Source organism: Chelonia mydas, chromosome 6, assembly GCF_015237465.2.
Source record: "Chelonia mydas isolate rCheMyd1 chromosome 6, rCheMyd1.pri.v2, whole genome shotgun sequence".
In the NCBI taxonomy this organism is placed as follows: domain Eukaryota; kingdom Metazoa; phylum Chordata; order Testudines; family Cheloniidae; genus Chelonia; species Chelonia mydas.
The window spans coordinates 61,199,932-61,224,055 of NC_051246.2; the positions used below are offsets into that span (position 1 = coordinate 61,199,932).

At 49.8% G+C, this 24,124-nt stretch overlaps 1 protein-coding gene across 2 annotated transcripts in view; it reads right to left on the bottom strand.

Moving 5' to 3' along the window:
- Positions 1–24,092, bottom strand: part of ARHGAP1 (Rho GTPase activating protein 1) — a 41,377-nt gene extending 17,285 nt beyond the window's left edge. Inside the window, exons 1-3 of one of the 2 annotated variants that reach the window (XM_037900184.2) lie at positions 23,961–24,092; positions 17,381–17,563; positions 16,627–16,719 (exon numbers count right to left, since the gene is read on the bottom strand). In XM_037900184.2, the coding sequence (XP_037756112.1) occupies positions 16,627–16,719; positions 17,381–17,513 (226 nt within the window). In that variant the 5' untranslated portion in view covers positions 17,514–17,563; positions 23,961–24,092. Of the gene's footprint in view, positions 1–16,626; positions 16,720–17,380; positions 17,564–23,569; positions 23,854–23,960 lie in introns of those variants that run through there. The other variant, XM_043548359.1, reaches the window with a different exon arrangement.
- Positions 24,093–24,124: the final 32 nt, after the last annotated feature.

Below are 24,124 nucleotides of genomic sequence, written 5' to 3' on the forward strand. Positions count from 1 at the left end.
GTTTATGTTTGTGATGCTCTCACGCATTGTGATGATGGGGGCCCACATAAGAATACAGAGAGACTCCAGGTCTCAGTGTGAAAAGGCGCTATATGTTGGGAACAGCACTCTCTCCTGGCCACCCCTCCAGATTAATAGCCACATGGTCCATATTTAACTGCCTTTCAAGCAAGGCTAGTTTGTGCAACAGAAGCCAGGAGTGGAGCCCAAGCATGGCCAAGTTCATGCCTTTGTTGTGAATGCTCTGCACTGATGCAATATCCACAGCAGAGTTCTGTGCTGAGGTCCTTGAGAAACTGATTTCTGAGCCTGGCAAATCACTAGACATGGACCAGCTGAAGCACATAGCCCTTAAGGGCAAATCAAACTCCAGTACCAAGACACCTGCCACTGGAGCAACATGAAAGACAACGCTTAGGGCCCAGAAGGCAGTGCCTGTAACCGCGATTGGTACAGAGTCCTGGTGAGAATGCCTGGTGCTGTCAGTTCTGCGGCCTGTGTTATACAGGAGGTCACACGAGATGATCACAATGGTCCTTTCCAGCCTTAGAATCTATGGATCCTGGACCAGCCTTAGAGAGGAAGGCAAATTCTCTTGGATACTTGCCAGAAGAAAGTAAACAGAAAGGGGCATCTAATCCCTCAGAGAGCTCCAGAAACATGGCCAGATTTGCCTTCCAAATCAGGATAGTACATTGTGTAAGGGCATTTAGGGAAGGTAGTTGGAGAACTATACTGAGACCAACATATCACCAGTGCCAGGGCTTCTCCTTAGCTTTCCTGTACTGAGCTCAGTCCGCTAACTTATAAATCACCTGAAACGAACTGCTTCAAATCCCATTTCCATCTGCCACCTCAGATCAGACTGGTCTTTCCAGACAAGGCAAAGCCAGCTCCCAAGCATTCAGGGGGGGTTGAATCACCAATGGTTCCAATTTATAAATGAGAAACTGCAGCCAATTCTACAAGCTTTTGGCTAGCTGAGGAAACTGCCTCCAGGTGACCGCTCTGCCTTGGAGAGAGCAGATCATGTTTGATCTCGGACAGATGTTCCACTCCTTGTACTGTTTGGTTTTGAAAATGCAAAGTTAATCTTATTTCTAAGTCTCTAAATTTTAGCCACTTCTTTGCAGTGCAAACAGCTATTGCTCCCACTAAGCACAGCCACAGACCTTGAACTAATGACTCCACTGTTCGTTTGTTCCCCTCCTCTCCCAAATGGGGTTTGTTCAGCAATAACTCAATTAGCAAACAACCAGCAACAAGTGATTATACAGCACCCAGAGTCCAAAGCACACAACAAACATCACACGTAGATGTCCAGAGACACAAGGAATTACTTCATCCAACACTGAAGTGCAGCTACCTTTGGAGTGGAACATTGCGTACCATTGTGCATTGTTGCTAAGAATAGTACTATATTCATTTCATAGCTTCCAAGGCCAGAAAGGACCATTGTGACCGCCTGTATAACTCAAGCCATAGAATTGCCCCAAAATAATTTCCAGAGCAGAGCTTTTAGAAAGACATCTAATCCTGCTTTCAAAATTGCCAGTGATGAAGAAGCCCCACGACCCTTGGTAAATTGTTCCAATGGTTAATTACCCTCACTGTTAAGATTTTATACATTATTTCCAGCCTGAATTTGTCTAGCTTCAACTTCCAGCTATTGTATCATGTTCTACCTTCTCCGCTAGACTGAAAAGCCCACTATTAAATATTTGCTCCCCAGGTAGGTACTTACATACTAATCAAATCACCCCTTAACGTTTCCGTTTTGAAGCGAAGTAGATTGAGCTTCATGAGTCTACCACTGTAAGGCAGGTTTTCTAATCCTTTAATCATTCTCATGGCTCTTCTCTGAGCCCTCTCTAATTTTTCAACACCCTTGAGGACTGAAACTAGTGTGAATTTAGGGAGACCCAACATAACTACTCAAACTAGAATCTGACCAGGACCCAAGAAAACACCCTGAAAAGTACATGGTGTTTTTAAGGACCAAGTGGTCAGCACCTCCGTTTTCTCCCTCCTGCAGAGGGCAGCATCTCCAGCAGCACAATACACTTCCAAATACCACACTGGGGCATTGGGGCAACAAGAATTATGATACCTTCTAAATCATCAACACAATCCCTTGCTTTTTCTTAGAGTGCTGCCACTCAAATGTGTGAGATCAGAGCCTGAGATGTGCTGGCTGTGTCAGAAGCACAAGGTGTATCAGAGCTATAATATAGTCCTGATAAGACTACTCTGCATTAAATGGAACCATAAACCCATTAAGGGAACTATTTGCTTAACTGTCTGCAAAACTCCCTAAACATTTCCAGGCGTGTTTCACCTGGGGAAACACTGCCCAGGCTACTTGAGATCTATGCCCTGATTTGAGTCTGTTGCATGATTAGGACAGTTAACTAGAAACAGTCCAGGAACCCTGACTATTCTTAATCTCTGTATGTACAATCAGATGGGTATCCAATTTCTATGCAAATCTCAAGTGGGAAATATCCTAGTATTTAGATATCATCCGAATGCAGTTAGACAAGGTCTGCCACCAAAGAGCCAGTGTTACAAAATATTCCAAAGATACAACATTCAGGGAGAGTATACGAAGTAGCAAAACTCAAAGATCTGCCCTCAGCCACACTTGAGGTTCACAGACACTATAGGTCCAGAATGCAAGACTGCCTGATCAACCTGGAGCACTGCATGCTGGTACCTTTATTGGAGCAGAAGCCAGAAACAAACTACTCTATTTCATGCAATTTCAGGCTCCAGGCAAGTTGGTGACACAGCTGGGAAGGGTCAGATATCTCTGACGTATTTTAGTTTCACTTCAATGCTGAAGCAGACTGAGCATTTCATGCAGACAGGAAGCAAATCCTACAATTTGCAGGTATAGTTACTAGGTGTCCTAGCACCCAGTCTCTCTTTATCTAGGTATTTCTTCCACACCCATCACCAAGGTACCTGACAACTACCAGAATTATAAAGCCATATGAAGACACCAAAGGCTTCATCCTTAATGGGTTTTGGGGAGAACCAAGAGAGGGTATCTGCGGAAGCTAGGGAGATGGAGTTGAAGTTGGCAAGATGCAGTTTTTCAAGGTTACATTAGGAACCAGCTGACTCCAGGATGACGGACAAATATATCATACCTATTTAATGCTTTATTTGTACTTAAACCGTTGAACTATTGCAGAGGGAGAAGGTAAAAAATGTAAAATGGGAGGAATATGCTGAGGGCATGGCAGACTAGGGAACAGGAAGAGATAAGGCAGTGGGGAACACCCACACAGAAAGAATTGCACTAAGGCAGCTGTAAAAAAACAAAACCAGAAGAAGAACTCTGTGTAAGCTTAAAAGCTTGTCTCTTTCACCAACAGAAGGAGGTCCAATAAAAGATATTACCTCACCCATCTTGTCTCTGTGAAAAACAGTGGCATTTATCAGCAATTCCAGGGCCTGAGCAAAGGGCTCAGCCAGCAGAAAGTTCAAAGATAATGGAAAGAATTCCTAGCACCAGAACAGAGCTCATTTGCATTGACAAATCCAATGGCATTATAACAGCCAAGTTACTGACATTTGGGGATGGACTCCTGAGAATGTTAACAAACGTGATCATCTTCCTCAGCAAGCACATTGAGCCATGTAGCACAGCTTCAGGCTAGCGTGGAGGACACACCACAGTAATATGATGTCCCACCAGCAGCTGGCAGCAGAAAAAATTGCCCCTCAAGGAGTTCATGGAAGAGTGGCCAATCGGAGTGCCAGCTGCACAGCAAGTCTATTTCCTGATTACATCAGTGGATGAGAGGGAGGGAAGCAGTCTCAGCACGGATGCCTGAAGCATACACCACAATAAGATGAAGCTAGATCCAAGCTAACCTGGCCCAAAGAAACCATCACCACCCAAGAGGAGGAACAGAACTCATGCCAACACCTGAGAACCCAAGGGTGCCCAGCATGAAGTCTGCAGGCTAAACTCAGCTCAGAGAGTTCTGCCATGTCTACGCATGGAGGTGTGGTGCACAGAGAGGACAGTCCCAGCTGGTTGCACCTCCACATTTAAGAGGAGGAGGGTGGCTGCAATTTACTTGGTTTAGTGCACATTACATGCAGCCTTCACACTTCTGGCAAGTTGCCAACACAGTCCTAGGCTGGGCAAAGTTTGGGCTCCCCTGAGATAACCCAGCTACAGGCCACAATCATGTTAAAGGAATACCATGATCCAGAGCATCGAATGCCAATGACATGAGAACCAGTCACTCTACCTACCTGTCTGGGCCCCATCAAGTGCACCCTGGTCTGGAGGAACAGAAACAAAGTTACAACAAGCCGTCTGTACAGGCAATCAATCACACACACACACAATCAATCACACACACCCTTAGCAGCTCTGCTGCAGGGATCAGGGGTCTCTCTCTTCCCCTATGTTCCTATCAAAACCAAGGTCATCTAGTGGTTCAAGGAGAGGACTGGGAGTCAGAACCCCTGAGTCTTACTCCTGCACCTTTCCCTGTGTGTTTCACTGACTCAGTGTGTAACCTTGGTCGACCCACTTCCCTGCTATGTACTTCAGTTTCCCCATCTGTAAAACTGGGATAACAGCACTCCCCTACACACTAGGGTGAAGTGACTCTTGTTCGAAGTGTCAGAAACCTCTGACTGAGAGGGGTTTAGAGATAGATGGAGGATGTGCCTTACAATATGGATCAATATAATTAGTAGAGTGAGCCCACTTTGCAATAAGCCAGATCTCACTTATAAAGCAGCAGATGGGGACTATTATACTCCAGATGCTTCCATGATATTTTGTGAACCCTTAATATTATTGCCTACCAATAAGTGAAAAAGAGCAGCTCATAGCCCTGGTCTACACTAGGACTTTAGGTCGAATTTAGCAGCGTTAAATCGATGTAAACCTGCACCTGTCCACAAGATGAAGCCCTTTATTTCGACTTAAAGGGCTCGTAAAATCGATTTCCGTACTCCACCCCTGACAAGTGGATTAGCGCTTAAATCGGCCTTGCAGGGTCGAATTTGTGGTACTGTGGACACAATTCGATGGTATTGGCCTCCGGGAGCTATCCCAGAGTGCTCCATTGTGACCGCTCTGGACAGCACTCTCAACTCAGATGCACTGGTCAGGTAGACAGGAAAAGGCCCGCAAACTTTTGAATCTCATTTCCTGTTTGGCCAGCGTGGCAAGATGCAGGTGACCATGCAGAGCTCATCAGCAGAGGTGACCATGATGGAGTCCCAGAATCAGAAAAGAGCTCCAGCATGGACTGAACGGGAGGCACGGGATCTGATCGCTGTATGGGGAGAGGAATCTGTGCTATCAGAACTCCGTTCCAGTTTTCGAAATGCCAAAACCTTTGTCAAAATCTCCCAGGGCATGAAGGACAGAGGCCATAACAGGGATCCGAAGCAGTGCCACGTGAAACTTAAGGAGCTGAGGCAAGCCTACCAGAAAACCAGAGGGGCGAACGGCCGCTCCGGGTCAGAGCCCCAAACATGCCGCTTCTATGATGAGCTGCATGCCATTTTAGGGGGTTCAGCCACCACTACCCCAGCCGTGTTGTTTGACTCCTTCAATGGAGATGGAGGCAACACGGAAGCAGGTTTTGGGGACGAAGAAGATGATGATGATGATGATGAGGTTGTAGATAGCTCACAGCAAGCAAGCGGAGAAACCGCTTTTCCCGACAGCCAGGAACTGTTTCTCACCCTGGACCTGGAGCCAGTACCCCCCGAACCCACCCAAGGCTGCCTCCTGGACCCGGCAGGCGGAGAAGGGACCTCCGGTGAGTGTACCTTTTAAAATACTATACATGGTTTAAAAGCAAGCATGTGAAAGGATTAATTTGCCCTGGCATTCGCGGCTCTCCTGGATCTACTCCCAAAGCCTTTGCAAAAGGTTTCTGGGGAGGGCAGCCTTATTGCGTCCTTCATGGTAGGACACTTTACCACTCCAGACCAGTAACACGTACTCGGGAATCATTGTACAATAAAGCATTGCAGTGTATGTTTGCTGGCGTTCAAACAACATCCGTTCTTTATCTCTCTGTGTTATCCTCAGGAGAGTGAGATATCATTCATGGTCACCTGGTTGAAATAGGGTGCTTTTCTTCAGGGGACACTCAGAGGAGCCCGTTCCTGCTGGGCTGTTTGCCTGCGGCTGAACAGAAATGTTCCCCGCTGTTAGCCACGGGGTGGGGGGAGGGTTGAGGGGGTAGCCACGCGGTGCGAGGAGGCAAAATGCGACCTTGTAACGAAAGCACATGTGCTATATGTATGTAATGTTAACAGCAAGGTTTACCCTGAAAGACTGTAGCCACTGTTTTATAAAATGTGTCTTTTTAAATACCGCTGTCCCTTTTTTTTTTCCTCCACCAGCTGCATGTGTTTCAAGGATCACAGGATCTTCTCCTTCCCAGAGGCTAGTGAAGATTAGAAAGAAAAAAAAAAAAACGCACTCGTGATGAAATGTTCTCTGAGCTCATGCTGTCCTCCCACACTGAAAGAGCAAAGACGAATGCGTGGAGGCAAATAATGTCAAAGTGCAGGAAAGCACAAAATGACCGGGAGGAAAGGTGGCGGGCTGAAGAGAGTAAGTGGCGGGCTGAAGAGAGGGCTGAAGCTCAAATGTGGCGGCAGCGTGATGAGAGGAGGCAGGATTCAATGCTGAGGCTGCTGGAGGATCAAACCAGTATGCTCCAGTGTATGGTTGAGCTGCAGCAAAGGCAGCTGGAGCACAGACTGCCACTACAGCCCCTGTGTAACCAACCGCCCTCCTCCCCAAGTTCCATAGCCTCCACACCCAGACGCCCAAGAACGCGGTGCAGAGGCCACCGGCCAACCAGCCACTCCACCACAGAGGATTGCCCAAAAAAAAGAAGGCTGGCATTCAATAAATTTTAAAGTTGTAAACTTTAAATGCTGTGTGGCATTTTCCTTCCCTCCTCCACCACCCCTCCTGGTCTACCTTGGTAGTCATCCCCCTATTTGTGTGATGAATGAATTAAGAATGCATGAATGTGAAGCAACAATGACTTTATTGCCTCTGCAAGCGGTGATCGAAGGGAGGAGGGGAGGGTGGTTAGCTTACAGGGAAGTAGAGTGAACCAAGGGGCGGGGGGTTTCATCAAGGAGAAACAAAGAGAACTTTCACACCGTAGCCTGGCCAGTCATGAAACTGGTTTTCAAAGCTTCTCTGATGCGTACCGCGCCCTCCTGTGCTCTTCTAACCGCCCTGGTGTCTGGCTGCGCGTAACCAGCAGCCAGGCGATTTGCCTCAACCTCCCACCCTGCCATAAACGTCTCCCCCTTACTCTCACAGATATTGTGGAGCACACAGCAAGCAGTAATAACAGTGGGAATATTGGTTTCGCTGAGGTCTAAGCGAGTCAGTAAACTGCGCCAGCGCACCTTTAAACGTCCAAATGCACATTTTACCACCATTCTGCAATTGTTCAGCCTGTAGTTGAACAGCTCCTGACTACTGTCCAGGCTGCCTGTATACGGCTTCATGAGCCATGGCATTAAGGGGTAGGCTGGGTCCCCAAGGATAACTATAGGCATTTCAACATCCCCAGCGGTTATTTTCTGGTCTGGGAAGAAAGTCCCTTCCTGCAGCTTTTGAAACAGACCAGAGTTCCTGAAGATGCGAGTGTCATGTACCTTTCCCGGCCATCCCACGTTGATGTTGGTGAAACGTCCCTTCTGATCCACCAGAGCTTGCAGCACTATTGAAAAATACCCCTTGCGGTTTATGTACTCGCCGGCTTGGTGCTCCGGTGCCAAGATAGGGATATGGGTTCCGTCTATGGCCCCACCACAGTTAGGGAATCCCATTGCAGCAAAGCCATCCACTATGACCTGCACATTTCCCAGGGTCACCACCCTTGATATCACCAGATCTTTGATTGCATGGGCTACTTGCATCACAGCAGCCCCCACAGTAGATTTGCCCACTCCAAATTGATTCCCAACTGACCGGTAGCTGTCTGGTGTTGCAAGTTTCCACAGGGCTATTGCCACTCGCTTCTCAACTGTGAGGGCTGCTCTCATCTTGGTATTCATGCGCTTCAGGGCAGGGGAAAGCAAGTCACAAAGTTCCATGAAAGTGCCCTTACACATGCGAAAGTTTCGCAGCCACTGGGAATCGTCCCAGACCTGCAACACTATGCGGTCCCACCAGTCTGTGCTTGTTTCCTGAGCCCAGAATCGGCATTCCACAGCATGAACCTGCCCCATTAGCATCATGATGCCTGCATTGGCAGGGCCCATTCTTTGAGAGAAATCTGTGTCCATGTCCTGATCACTCACGCGACCACACTGACGTCGCCTACTCACCCGGTATCGCTCTGCCAGGTTCTGGTCCTGCATATACTGCTGGATAATGCATGTGGTGTTTAATGTGCTCCTAATTGCCAAAGTGAGCTGAGCGGCCTCCATGCTTGCCTTGGTATGGCGTCCGCTCAGAAAAAAGGCACGGAACGATTGTCTGCCGTTGCTCTGACGGAGGGAGGGGCGACTGACGATACGGCTTACAGGGTTGGCTTCAGGGAGCTAAAATCAACAAAGGGGGTGGCTTTACATCAAGGAGTATTTCAGGCAGGACTTCACGGAGGGTTCCAATAAGAAATGGTGCACCTAAGTTATTGTTCTTATTGGAACAAGGAGGTTAGTCTGGCCTCTGATTGATATGTGGCTAGATTTACCTCGCTGCACCTTCCCTGTGAGCGATTGCAGTGTGACCTAGAGGAATGAGTCCCCTAGACGGGGTCGGGGGGGGAAGCAAATGAGTACAAAACAAATCTGGTCTATTTCTTGTTTTGATATACTCCATCTATCTTTTACATCTTTGGCTGGCAGCAGACGGTGCAGAAGGACTGCATGCCATCCACATCTCATGGCTGCCCAGCAGAAGATGATGCAATAGGACTGCTAGCAATCCGTATCACCTGCCTGCTCACCATAAGATGGTTCAATAGGACTGACTGCAGGACTAAAGAGAATGACCTGGTCAAGTCACTCCAAATTTAGTCCCTGCGCCCATGTCTGCCCAGGCACTCCCGGCTGACGCAGCCAGGAGCACCTCGGATATGACGATGACGGCTACCAGTCCTATTGCACCGTCTGCTGCCACAAGGCAAAGGGTTGCTGCTACTGTGTAGCAATGCAGTACCACGTCTGCCAGCACCCAGGAGACATACGGTGACGGTTAGCTGAGCGGGCTCCATGCTTGCCGTGGTATGGCGTCTGCACAGGTAACTCAGGAAAAAAGGCGCGAAACGATTGTCTGCCCTTGCTTTCACGGAGGGAGGGAGGGAACGGGGGCCTGAGGATATGTACCCAGAACCACCCGTGACAATGTTTTAGCCCCAACAGGCATTGGGATCTCAACCCAGAATTCCAATGGGCAGCGCAGACTGCGGGAACTGTGGGATAGCTACCCACAGTGCAACACTCCGGAAGTCGACTCTAGCCTCGGTACTGTGGAAGCGCTCCGCTGAGTTAATTCACTTAATGCACTTAAAGCATTTTCCGTGGGGACACACACACTCGAATATATAAAACCGATTTCTAAAAAACCAACTTCTATAAATTCGACCTAATTTCGTAGTGTAGACATACCCCTCGGTGGGGATCTGTATCTCTGAAAGATCCCATGCCACTCCCACCCATTTCCATTTCTCTTGTTCAGAGGGCAGGTTCCAACACGGATACTAAGCCTGCTTTAGGGGGTTGGCAAGAGCATAGCTACCCTTAGAAGCCACCCCATCCTCTCAACCTCACATGCCACAGTCACATGTCAAATTTTGGGGCAGGAAACGGGCCTTCCTCGGCACATCACAAATATCAATTATTTGCACCATGTCAATGTCCCAAAGGAATGTCACCAAAGCCAGCAGATAAATACAACTGAGTGCAGAGGGGAAGGGATTCCTGTCCAAATAATAGCAATGAAAACACACTGCACTAAAGGGGAAAGGACCAGTGTTATCTCTGAGGGAAGGCAGCGCAGGGGCCCTGCTGAGCACAGCTCTTCACCAGCACAACCCATTGCGACACACAGCTCCAGTGCAAGCTCTGCAGACAGTCACTGCCTTTACTCTAGTATCCCCTTGAAATGGCAGCTGCAAGAACTCAGAGATGTGTTCAAAAGTCAGATAGAGTCAATGTCGCCCCTGGATCTGTCATCAAAGTACAACACAGTAAGATATAGCAACTCCCAATACTCTGCCTTTTGCCATGCCTGCAGGAGGACTGGAATTCCTCTCCCTTTGCAGAGATGGCAGCTCTTCACTGCTACAGCAGGCTGTGCTACACATCAACACAAGGCCTGTTCTGCCAGGGCAGCCCAAAAAGCTACCAATAAGTGCTTGAAATCTACTGCTTTTCACGCATAACAAACAGAAACAAGCATCAAATTTCAGGGATTGGGAAGGGGCCTATTGGACAGGGGCTACAGATTATTCACAGGAGATCACATACTGGTTTCTAATTTCCCTGTGCCAGGTGAGGGGAAGCCAATTATTTGGGGGAAAGCAGAGATTATAATGCATCTCACAGCTGCAGGTTTGAGAGACAGGCACTAAAGGGGTAAAGGCAGCTCCCTTGTCTCCTTCACCATTACCTGGGCTCTGGAATGCAGTCCCACTGGGCAGGAGGATCAGTGGAAATTCACTGCCTTATAGCAGCTCTAAGATTCTTTGCTTTCCCCAAATTCCAGTGGGATTTGCATTCTCTGGATCCTACTCTCACCTCCTTGATGGCCCCTAACCATTAGCCATGTTTGCTGTGATTCATTCTCATCTGTGATTTGGGGTCAGGATTACACTGTACCGCAGTTTGGCTTTGACCCCAAGGTGTCAGAAATGACTACTAAATCTTTTAGACGTTACTAACAAAATACAGATCTCTGGAGAGGAGGCCCAGGGGTGAGCCTGAATCTGGAATGGTTCAAACAAGGCCCTCAGAGCATGGGCTAGCAGGCTTTTCTCCAGATGTCGCATGTTGTGGTTTCTCACAGATCTCACATTGCAGAAGTGGTTGCTGAGGTGTTGAGCAGCCTTTGCACGAGTTTCTGCAAAAGGAGTTTAACTGCTACAGAGCAGTAATTCCACTGCCAAGAAGAAGAGGAACCACAAACAAGAAATGCACACAGGATGCACCAGAGATCTCTACCCTTGGCCTGGTCAAAAATTCTGTCAACAAATCTGACAAACAAAATTTGAAGAAACAATTTTTTTCACAAAATATATGTTTGTTTTCCATGGAAAATGTCAGTGTTTCATCAAAAAAAATTAAACATCCAGAAAACAAAATAATTTAGCCAAAATCTAAAATATTCTGATTCAAAAGGGTGCCACAGTGCCTCATGGGATTTGTAGTCAGACGCCTTACACCTCTACTCCTTTCTCTGAGCTAGGCTCTCTAGCAGAACTACATCTTCCATGATGCACCACAGCCTGGGACTCCTCAAACACATATCCTCGCTTTATCAAGGAGGGTGAAACGGTGCATCACAGGAGAAGATGTATTCCTTCCAGAGAGCATGACCCACAGAGGAGAATGGGAGCAGACTGTCCCTCAAGTACAACTCTCATGGGGAAACTTGGAATCACTGTGGATCAAAATATTTTGGTTTTTGATATTTCACCGAAAAGCCAAAATTTCCAGGGGGAGCAGCGGAGAACAACCATCAAAAGACTATTTTCCAACTAGTTCTACTCCACACTTCTTAGAGTTCAAATCCTTCCCCTTAGGGCCCAGACAGCTTGGGAGTCCACAGGACAACCTGGATCACAAATTAGTACCAGCAAGATAATGATTGTCCCAATTTTTGAGTAGCCATAATTGTTTTTATAATATTAAGCTGTGTTGTACAAACATTATGCATCCTTCCATCAACAAGGAACCTCTGTGCTAATCTCACATGACAGCCCTGGATGCAACAAGCTCAGCCTGAGGATGAGAACCAGCCTCCTGCTTCTATTTCCTTGAAATGTCTCAGAATAGTGCCCCAGAATGCTCTTCAGGAAAAGATGGACAGAATTAGCCACATGCCCTCTGCCCTGATGTGCAGGACACGGCATGGATGGCTAAGCAAAGCCACAGAAGGAATCTATTGAAGCAGCAGGATGGGCAAAACCTCTATCTCTGCAACCCTTTGGTAATGATTACAAGAGAAATGAGGCAAGGGCTGGCCATGGTGAGCTGTCACTGCATGGAGAAGGTTTAAGTGCAGATCAGCAGCTTGTCTAGTGAGCCAAAGGCAGCTCAGCATTAGTTCTCCAGGTTTTGGTGGCCAAAGGCTATTTTCTAATCAGTTTCTTCCTAGTCTGTAAGAAACTCCCTTAGTGCTTCTTTCCAGCACTGACACCATGTGCTCTCCACCATTAATGGGGGCCCTGCTCCCACAGCACCAGTTTAGACCCTCCTGGATTAAACATGTCCTGGGAATGTGACCCTGTGATTCCAAGGTCTGGGCTGTGGTTTGACATGTTGAATATTGTTTCAGTTACTTTATTAATAATTGACTAAGAGGCTAAATAAACAGCCTTGTCACGGAGCCCAGAGTGTGACTCAGGCAGCCCCTCTGAGCAACATGGCCTGCTGCCAGGAGCTGAGCACGTCAGGGAGCCTCTGGACTACATCTCCATTAACTTGCTAACTGGAGCTGCACTGCCAACTCCCCACTGCTGGGACGGGTGTCATCAGTTCTGAAAAACTGGTTGCTGGTGAAGCGTCCCAGACTGACATCTCTGGTGATCTAGAGCAGGGGTGGGCAAACTATGGCCCACAGGCCGCAACCAGCCCATCAGACCTTTTAATCTGATCCTCGAGCTCCCGCTAGGGAGCGGGATGGGAGGCTTGCCCCGCTCCGCGCATGCCATGGCTCCGCGCGGCTCCTGGAAGCAGCAGCATGTCCCCCCTCCGGCTCCTACAAGTAGGGGCAGCCAGGGGACTCCCCATGCTGCCCCCACCCCAAGCGCCGGCTCTACAGCTCCTATTGGCTAGGAACTGTGCCCAATGGGAGCTGCAGGGGCAGCGCCTGCAGATGGGGCAGTGCACAGAACCACCTGGTCAGCGCTGCGCCTCCACCTAGGAGCCAGAGGGGGGACATGCTACTGCTTCTGGGAGCTGCTTGAGGTAAGTGCCACCTGGAGCCCGAACCCCTGACCTCCTCCCATGCCCCAACCCCCTATCCCAACCCTGATCCCCCTCCTGCCCTCCAAACCCCTCGGTCCCAGCCTGGAGCGCCCTCCTGCACCCCAAACCCCTCATCCTCAGCCCCACCCCACCCCCCGCACACCCAGCTGGAGCCCTCATACCCCCGGCCTGAGCCTGGAGCACCCTCCCACACTCCAAACCCCTCAGCCCCAGCCCAGAACCCCATCCCCCGCATCCCAACCTCCTGACCCAGCCCAGAGCCCCCTCCCGCACCCTGAACCCCTCATTTCTGTCCCCACCCTGGAACACCCCCCCCCCAGCACAGAGCCCATACCCCGTCCCACACCCCAACCCCTTGCCTCAGCCCACAGCCCCCTCCCATACGCTGAACCCCTCTGCTCCATGCCCAGCCCACAGCTCCCTCCTGCACCCCAAAACCCTCATCCCAGGCTCCACTACAGAGCCCGCACCTCCAGCTGGAGCTCTCAACCCCTCCCACATCCCAACCCCCTGCCCCAGCCCTGAGCCCCCTCCCGTACTCTGAACTCCTCATTTCTGGCCCCACCTCAGGGCCCGCACCCCCAGCCAGAGCCCTCACCCCCTCCCGCACTCCAACTCCCAATTTCGTGAGCATTTGTGGCCCACCATACAATTTCCATACCCAGATGTGGCCCTCGGGCCCGCCCCTGGCCTAGGCCCTCCATTCTCAGAACAAGTTCAGCCTGGGCAGCAGCAGGGTGATCTTTCCCCCACCAGCAGCTGCCAACGTGCTTCAGCCCAGCCCTAAAGAGACCTGTCCCCCTTTTAGGGGTCAACAGGGAATCCCGTTTCCATGCTACATTCAGTCCTGGGCCTCTCCACTGAAATTGCCAACAGCAAGCTAATTCGTGCCAACTCTGCTGGTGGGTGTAGTGATATCTGTCTGGACTGAGGCCATCTCCCCTTGAACGGAGCACTAGCCTGCCTGCCTTCCATTCATAGACTGGTTCTGCAACTGCTGTGGTCTCCCTCCTGGAACCTAGAAACACAGGGAGTCACACTGGGTTTCCTGGGTCTTCAGCGATCAGCTCTGAATCTACTCAACATAGTTCCAAGATATCAGCTGATGGCATTCAAAGCTGAGTGGCAGGCACTGAGCATGCCCAGGGCACATGGTTGCTGGATGAGAGAGTGGCAAGCAGAGAACTATTTGCAGGGGGAGGAAATCGCCAGCCTGGAATAAGGCAAGTCAATGCCCTCCAAGTTGGACTTGAGATGCTCACAGGAACTAGACAAATGTAGCAGGCCATCAGCAACCCAACTCCAACAGCAGTCACTGGCACAGGCTTCAGAGGAAGGCTTTCCAACCACACAAAGATCACAGGGACGGGCAGTTAGAAATTACAATGGATAAAAATTACCCCAATAGTGGGGGAGGAGATTTCTTCCACAACCCCAGCACACATTCCAGTCAGCCATCCTGCCAGATGAGAACCTCCTGAAATCCCACCTACCATTTCAGTTAGATATGGAATTTTTCACTTTGTACCCTACACTGTTACGTAGAGTTGTTGTGCCCTGCCTGCCTCTGAGCTGGCTGGATTTCAGTGATGCCTATTCATGCATATTGAGATAAAAGCTTGGGATCCCTTGGGATAAAAGCTCTACAGAAACACTGGAGATTATATGAGCACACAACACATGGCAGAGGACATCCTAGGTTTGGGCCCATCACTCCGTGGTTCTTGTTGGTTCTGATCTAACCACTCCGTTAAGCACTGTGGGCTTTGTCTGAGGTGAATGAGAGTATCATTTAACTCTTAAATTCCTGGTATTTAGAAACACCTGCCTGCTCCGTCTTAGCAAATATCTGAGTTTCTGTCACTGAAGCATTAAATGGCACAAACCTGCACTCCTCCAACCCAACCACAGCATTATGGAGAACAGGGTGGTGATCTGGGACAACTATAATGCTGGAAATTTTAGACCCTGGAAGCAGGATCAGGAATCTGGCAAACCAGTACACTATGGACAAGAACGTACGGGTATGTCTACACTACAATAAAATACACGCGGCTGGCCCACGTCAGCTGACTTGGGCTTGTGGAGGTCAGGCTACAGGGCTATAGAACTGTAGTGTAGATGTTTGGGTTCGGGGTGTAGCCTGGGCTCTGGGATCCTCCTCCCTAGCAAGGTCTCAGAGAACAGGCTCCAGCCTGAGCACCTATTCTGAAATTTTATAGCCCCGCAGCCTGAGCCCACATCAACTGACCCAGGCCAGCTGTGGCTGTGCTGTGGATCTTTTGTCACAGTGTAGACAGACCCTTTGGCCAGGGACTGAATTATTCCACTAATCTTGAGAGCCCAAGGCTCTCTAGACACAAAGTAGCCCGGAAAAAGCCATAGTTTTAGGGACACACAACAATAGTGATAATCTCCAAAAAGCTGGAGTGGCATCACTGAAGTGGAAAAAGGAGCCATATTCCAGCCAAATGTCCCAAACCACCCAGAGAAGGGGATTATACCAGTGCAACTTTCATTTCACCATGGGATCTGATAAGCCTAGGATTCTTTCCTCCTCCCCTCCGCCCAAGATTTCTCTTCACTTGTGGAACACAAACCAGGGTGCAGGGCTAGTGGAGGGGTGCACGGATAATGCAAGCTGAAGAAGTGGGAGAATCAAGTTGTGGGGGACTGGGGAGGGTTTCTGGCAGCAGGAGAGCTGGGCAAGCTGGAAATAGTTCCAGAGCAAAATCCTGACCTGTATCCCCACTCCCAGCACCTTCTAAAAACTCCAGTCACAGGTCTCAGCTGTAACTGGCATAGGGTGTTTGCAGTGCTCCAAGAGTTAATATATTTTAAAGGACGTTCGTGAAACAGGGAGGGAATCAGGAATGTTAGTGCTGCAGCCTAATTATCACTGAAGTATCAACAATGTTAACCCTTTCCCATCTGCTCCCTGTAGCATACACATCCAGCAAAGGCTGTCCCCACAGTCCAGCTACAGTAAAGGCCACAAGCTTTGACTATGCAAACTGCATGGTCCCCCACCAGTTAATGTGCCAATTTCTCAGACAACTTAGATATTAGCTGCCACCCTGAAGAACCAGGGGGAGGTGGCAATTCTGGTGTAATCAGCTAGAAGGTGCTGCAGCATGCCTTGGGACATGGTGGGGCTCCAATGAATGCACCTAAGCAGAAGTGACCAGTCCTCACTCTAATAACTTCAGAGACAGTGAGATCTGGGAATTAATCTGAGTCAAACCGAGAACAATGGAAAATAAGAACTGCCACAGACATCCCAAAGGTTTGGGGCTCCCATCCCCCAAAATGTCAGCTGTCCCTATTGTCTGCCACTGCTGGTTGGCACAGGACAGGCCCCTTTCCACTCCAATTAACAAGCCCACATCTGATCCCACTGAAGAGGCAACACTGGAAGGAGTGGGGAGAGTGGGTCATTACCTGCTACTTCCACGATCTGGTGCCTAGCAATATCGTAGTATGGATCATCCCAGCGCAGGTGAGTGATGGGCTCAGGGGAGCAGTTGGTGTCCTCTGCACACAAAAAAAACAGGAAACCAGCAATTAGCATGAAAGCAGAAACGGACCTGGAGCAGCTCTGGGAGGGGCCTGGAAACACAGGGATGAGAACTGGAGGCTCAGTGACACGGGGAGAAGTTAATGCACTAGCCTGGCCTTCCTGAACACTTGTTTTGAAATCTTGATTTTGTCACAGGACAAGCAAGTTTTGTCAAGTCTCAGCCTTGTCCCTGGAAGGCAGCTGTGCGTGTCCCAACCCCCACAACTCAGAACAGTGTCTAGTCAGTCAGCTTCTGCTCAGGACTCTCCTGAGCATGAAAATTCACCCAGCATGTATGAGAGGAAAGGAGCCAAGGGTATTGTCAGGGCTGCTCACGGCACAGGTGCTTCTGCACATACCCTGCTGCCTACCCTGCATGCTTTGCCAAATCACCTGGTCTCTCTGGGTATCAGAGCCCGCAAGAGCCCAGCCAGGTACTACACTGTGGACTTCGGGCACAAAACAATTCACACATCTCCATTTCCCAATCCTCACATCCCAGATGGGACTGAGTTAGAGTGTGAGAGGGTCACAGTTCCCTGCAACAGGCCAAGGCACAAGGTGTCCTGGAATACCTCTTGGCCTCAAAGTCAGCCCTGCACCCAAATGTCTGCTGGCCCCAGCAGGGATGCCCACCTGACTTGGGAAAAACAGGCACTTCATCTGCTGGCCAGTTCTTATCATCTAAGGAAGCCAGTTTGAGCTGGCTCAGGGACTGGTTGGTGTCCTCCAGGGTCAGGTCATCCTGCAACTCCGAGAGTGGGTCCATGGTTATGGCCCCCAAACTCAGCTGCTTGCCCGAAGAGCCTAGAAGGAAAACTACAGAGATTCTTAAGTCAGACACATACAGATCACACAACTCCACTCTCACAGCCTATCCAGAGGCTCTCCCCTTCCTTCCCCTCCCCTCCACACTCAGCCCATCCACTGACTTCTTACCCCTTTTCCTGACTTCCCCAAAGACTGCTCACACTTTACCCTACCCAGAAACTTTCTCTCCCCCAAACCCCACCCAGATACCCCTTCTACTTGCAGCAATGGGCACCCTGAACAGCAGACCCTTCCCTTCTACCTCCTGTTGGGAGGGGGAAAGAGCCCTAGCTAACCCTTCCAGTGAGTCTCTGCCCTGAGCCCAGCTGTGGCCTGATGGTTCTCCCTCCCAGAGTACTCAATCTGGGAGAGACACTGAGATACAAGGGAAGATAACAGGCTATCCCAGTCCCTGCCTGACACACTGACTGTACCAGCCATTATTTCCACATAACACGCCCCTTCCTGCCCCAGTGGAGCTGGCATTGGGCCCAGCTGCTTGCACAGCAGGGCTCTGCTCTGGAAGCTTTCCCAGATTTCATATCCCCCAGCTATCAGGGAGGGTCAGGGGGCTCTTAACTGTTATCTGCACTGGCACATATGGGTGCTTCAGTGCATTAGAAACAAAATCCTGTTGGGGACAGCTTGACGCATCTCTAGCAAAATTTCACTGACTGGACTAAAATGCAGGGAGAACGCCAACCCCCTTTGCCCCCCACAAGCATTCTCAGTTTAGCATCACACATAGCAAAACCCTTCTCTCCCATCCCAACACATAGGGCAAGAGGCTAGGATACACCCCATGTTATTTCTATAGCACAATAACCCGATGCAGGCAGCACTTCATAAGCTGTGCCACGACACTGAGGAGGCTAAGGAGTTTAGAGATTCCAGGGCACGAGAATCATTCGCTGCTGCTGAGAGTTTTTCCTCAATCTCACCTGGGGTAAAATGTGGGTGCGACCCCAAAACTGAACTAAAGCAGCAGATCTTCAGGAGGTTCCCATTTCTTAAGGGAGCCCTCTAAGAAACAGCTGATTGAGTTTAATGCTGATGCCCTGGTGATATGCAGGAGGCTGATGGATGGGACCGAGGTACAGACCCTGCTCTCAGGAACTAATATTAGCAGCACCATGAAGATGGGAACGTTGCGGCCAGCAGGCTGCATCCCAAAGGGAGCTATAACGAAATAAGGCCAATGATGACACCACTGTTAAGGCCACGGGTGGGGGCTGAGGTGGCTTTGTAGTGCTGCAGCCAGTGAGGCATCTGTCATTCACAGGGATGCACGTATCCTGGGAGTGGTTCAGAGGGGAACCCAGGCATGTGCAGGCTGTAGAAGGAAGGGTTCTGGGATGGGACAGAGTGTTGTTTGCGTGTGAATGCCCAGAAGAGGACTGCAGTGGCTAGGAACTAAACAGCAGCAGAACACATGGTCTTGCCTGAAAACTAACAAAGGAAGCTATGGTTCTAGACCCAAAGTGGCTTTTTCCTGGAGTGCAGGAAGGTGGAGTAGCTTGGTGTTTCGAATTCCGAGTTCCTATAGCTGCTTGTGAGATCCAAGAATGCAAGGAGCCTATGAACAGGTAGTGTGATCAGGGTGACATTCCAAACCCTAAAGAGTCTTGCTCATATACTTGGAGCTACACCAATTGCCAGGTTTGGGGTGGGGATTTTGCCAGAGCATTAGTTAGAACTTTGAGAGTTTGTCCCCTCCCTTTGGTAGGAGGTGCTGGGGGCTCTGACCCTTCCTTATCTCTTCCCCAGCAACTCAGAGACAGTCTTTAACTCGTCCTTGGCTCCCGGATGTCTGGGAGTTATTTCAAGTCAAGTCAGATTCCCATAACCACAGTGAGACAGACATATATGGGCAGAGGATCTTCGAGGCAAATCAGAAACTATGCAGGGCCTGACAGATCTGCAGTCAGCTAGAGAGCCAAGCAAAACTGTTCCCTGCCCCCCTCCTGAGAGCTAGAAGAGCTGCCTGAACTTCTCTTGGATCTCAGTAGGGTCATGGAGCAGGACACTACGCTCCTCTGGACTGTGAGCTAATGTTGGAACTATGCAGCAGCTGTAGCCAAGTGACAACCAGCTCCCCACACCTAGCAACAACAGATTCAGTTTCTATGGCAACTGCAGCCAGTATTTGCAGTGATTTAGTCTGATTATAGAATCCCCAGCACCAGTATAATTTCCCCAATAATCCAGCAGACACTCAGATGTGAAGTCTGATAACCCTGGAGGTTGCATGCAAACTGTCCTTAGCTGGTCCTATCTCAGACCCTAGATTCCTGCAAGGTGCTGTCTTAACACACAGCAACTTCAATAGGAATGGAGGAATTCAGGTTCAGTCTTAACTGCTGCCACCCCCTCGATCAGTGGGAAGCCTTTGATAGGAGTCCTCTACATCTGACTGTGATTGCTGCTCACCAGCAGCAGCTTGCAAAGCAGTGTCCTGAAGTGCTTAGGGACTAAGTCCAAATTCTACCAGGCAGAGGTGGTGCTGGCCCAGGGGCAGCATGGAGTTGGGTTCCCTTAGTCCTCACCACAGGAAGTGCCACAGCCTGGCTTCAGGAACAGCTTGCAGTACTGAGCCAGAGGCCCAAGTTATTGGTTTAAAAGCCAGCATCAAGTGGATTCCACATTAGCAGGCTCCTCTCACTGGTAGGGTCTCCAATGCTGGCACCACGTGGCATAGAGTGCACTAGTCTCTAGGTTCCTTATAGTTCTGCAGTAAAAGAGTGCCTCAGTGCCCTGTGTGACACCTGATGTTCCCACCCAAGAAGAGCCCTCCCCAGCCTTCGCTCCAGAGGTTGAACTTCCCAGCCCCTTACACATGCAGGCAGCTCCCGAAATCCTGAGAGTGGGTTCAGGCTCCACATGACAGAGAAACCCATGCCATGGGTATGCAAGGAGTAGCAGATTGAGCTTGCATCACCTCTTTGTGAGTTAGTCCCTCTTGCCCCTGAGAATTTCTAAGAAGCTTTTCAGGATCCCTTCCAATACTTAGGTACCCAGAGCTGAGTGCAGTACCCCAAGGGATGTCTTCCTAAAGCAGTGCGCCCCACCCCTCTCCTTGCTTTGGAATGGAAGGGCTCTGGGATTGAGGAGCCCAGAACTTAATGCAGGATCCCCATGGGGTCTCCCCAAGGAATAAACCCTCTCTGTTCATATGAAGTCTCTGCATACGTAGCCTCTAACTGACACAGACTTTTTTGCAGCACTATTACATCATGAACTTGTCTCATTTGCTGCTTCCCGCACCAGGTTCTCAGCTATTTTTGCTCCCCAGGCTTCCTCCTCCAACTGAGTCTGGGGTTTGGTCATTTTCCTCCCATCTGCATTATTTATTTAGACGTAATACTCTACACCAAAGAACGCTCATCCGCATCGCCAACTGCCTTTGACATATATTTAAATACATTAAAGAAGAAATACATCATCAAGCAAAGAAGCAATTCCCCTTCCTCAATCACTTCTCATACTAATCAGCAACTGCCAGACCCAACATGGAAAAAAATTTTAGGGCCCTTTGAGTTATTTCTCTGTCCTTGCTCTGCAGCTTCCGCCAGTTTAGTGTCTGCTGCACACATAATTATTTTGCCTTACAAGTTAGAGAAGGTCCCTAACCCATTACTGTGGGCTCAGATGTTACCAATTTTTACACAAATATACACAGAATTTTTTTTTACCCAGTTCAGCATCAACACCACCCTCAAAGCCCATTGAGCACACCAGGACTTATAACTCACCACTGCACTAACCCAGTCTCTCAGAAAGAGCCTGGAAAAACAGATATGCCTTGAAACCAACCAACTCAGGCACTGCAAGCATGAGTTCAAGAGTCCACCATGCCCAACCCCCAGTGACAATATCCTGCCCAACCCCCACCCCGAAGTTTGGGAGCTGTTAGCTCAAATGTCTCAGCTGGCTGCACCTGCAGAGGTATCACCCTGAGAGAGAGACATCAAGAGCCAAACCTCCTTCTTCCAGGTCATTAATGACCCCACTAACTCGATATGGATACACTGCTTCTTGTTGCTACACTTTGGTTCTCCACTGCTTCAGTAAAAGCTGAATCTAATGGAATTCCATTTCCAATCTCAAATGCTTTGCCAAAAGCCAGGCACCGTAGCCACTGCAAACCTACCCAACTAGCGATCAAGATCAGGGGAGTGTGGCAGGCAACCTCTAACCTAGCAGAGGTCCAAGAAGAAAGTAGAAAAGCTGAGCTCAGGTTTCTCCCTCGGAGTCCCACCACAAGCTGCACAGGTTGCTTATCTGTTCTCCTCTGGCCCCACTCACCACACGGGGCATTTTGCTGAATTTCTAAGGAACTGGAGTCATGTGACAGTCTTGAAAAGGCAATATATCTTTCTTGCCAGCCACAAACCCAGTTCCTTCTGGCCTTCCCCCTTGTAGCTCAGCCTCCTCTGCAAACCTGGATACCTTGAGCCAAACAAAAGATTCAGACAGCAAGATTCAAAAAGGGACTGGACATTTATATGAAAAACAAGAATATCAGGAATTCTAACTGTTAATGATAACAAAAAGTTGGGAAGGATATTAAACCTCATGCTTCACAGCTTAAGAAAAATCTAACCATCAGAGTTCAGGATGAGACCTAATTGGGCGGTGGGGAGAGAAGGTGGATATTGTACCACATCTGCCTACAGCAGAGTTCTTACATTTGCATCTGAAGCATTTAGTCCTGGCCACTGTTGGAGACAGAATATTGGACTAAATGGACCTTGGCTCTGCTTCAATATGACAACGCCTATGTTCCAAATTCATCACTACAGAAGGCAGTGTATCTTCACCGATTTCAACAGAGCAGCCTGATCTTATACCAGGGTTGCATTTGATCCCCAGTTTTCAAATCCCATATATGATATGAACAACAATATAAAGTGACCTCTGGGGCACCTGATCCAGAAAACACATTTCCCTCGCAGGGTCCCTAAATCTCCTGTTGTCTCCCCAATGCCCTAGTCTATCTTGTGTCCCAAATGTTAATTGTGAATGTGGATCTTTGACAAATACTTTGGGGGAAACTGAAGCATATTATAGTTCCTGATCTTTGCTTCTTCCTACACAGAAACAGTCTTCTACTTACAGAGCTCCAGCACTAAACCTGAACTCCCCTACCCAGCCTGTCTGACTCCCCCTCCATCAGACTGGGGTTCTAGAACTTCCTCTGCCCTCTAGGCTCACTGGTCTGCACTCACCTGCTTGCATCCTAGCTGTTAAATAGTGGGTTTTGGTCTATCACTGTCCAAGCCTCAGGAAACTCTCCTGAATCCAAGAGTTCATAAATGATCCATTAAAAGGCCTTGAATTCCCTTTAGCACTGTAAACCTGGGCATTAGCCAGCCTGGGGCCCTGAGCGTTGTAAGTGCGGATTGCCTTATCTGAACTAGTTCTGCTCCCATTCTGTATGCACTCTCCACCCTCTTCCAATACAAACCCACAGGGCTAGGCTCTAACCCTGCTCTTCCCAAACCTATTTACAGCTTTCCTCAAGTGGGAGTGGTGTTCTAGAAAGGACGCCTTGACACTTAAACTTTGAAAGGCAAAGGAAGCCAGAGAAAGGCACAATGTCTGAGTAGCCAAAGGAACGATAGAAAAAGCATTTTCTGGTCTCGTCCCTCTAAAAAAGCGGTGTCCAGTGCATATTTTGAGTACACCCCATCCAAAGGGTACAAAGAGTGGTTTCTGCTTGGAGCTGACCACTTACTGCCAAACCTGCCGAACTTCTAAACGTTGTTTAATATATATAAAACAAGACATGCTAAGACTAGAAATGCAAACTAGGGGATCTCTATTTGCAGCGTGAACAACTTTTTGTCTGGGAATTTTCTTATTTTTAAAAAGAAAACTAGCAGACAGCTCCGCAGCTGGACCCCCGGCCTGCCAAGCCCCACACACGGCCCAGTTCTCCCCGAGCAACCCGGGCTCCTCAGTCAAGCCCCTTCCAAGACACGGGCATCCCCCACCCTCCTACCCCCAATCTACCTATCGACAGCCCCGCCATCATCATCATCATCAACCCCTCGGCATCTCCGCGCCGCTCCCCCTCGCCGGCTGCTTGGCAGGCGTCAGCCCCCGACCCCCCTTCTCCCCGCGCGGGGAGCGAGAACCGCGATCCTCTCATCCCCCGCCCCGACACCGCGCCACTGCCCGCTGGCAGCGCGGCCCCGGCCCAAGCCACGGGGAGAACCCGAGAGTCCGGGCGGCCAGTGGCCCGCTCCGACCGCCAGGCCGCGCTCCCCGCCCGGACCCGAACCCCGCAGGCCGGCGTCGCCACGAAATACCGACCCCCACCCCGGCCCCTCCCACGACCCCGACCCCCACCCCCACCCCCACCCCCACCCGACACCGCGACCGCCGCTTTCGCCGCCCTCACCCGTCGCCCGCTCCCGGAGGGTCCCGCCTGTCAAACCCGCTCACAAACATCCGCCTCCGAACCGGAAGAGGGATCCCCTCTCCATGGAAACGGCGGCCCGCCCCCATTCTCCACTTCCGGTCTCTGGCGCCTTCTGGGTCCGAGCGAAAGTCGTCCGGACGCGG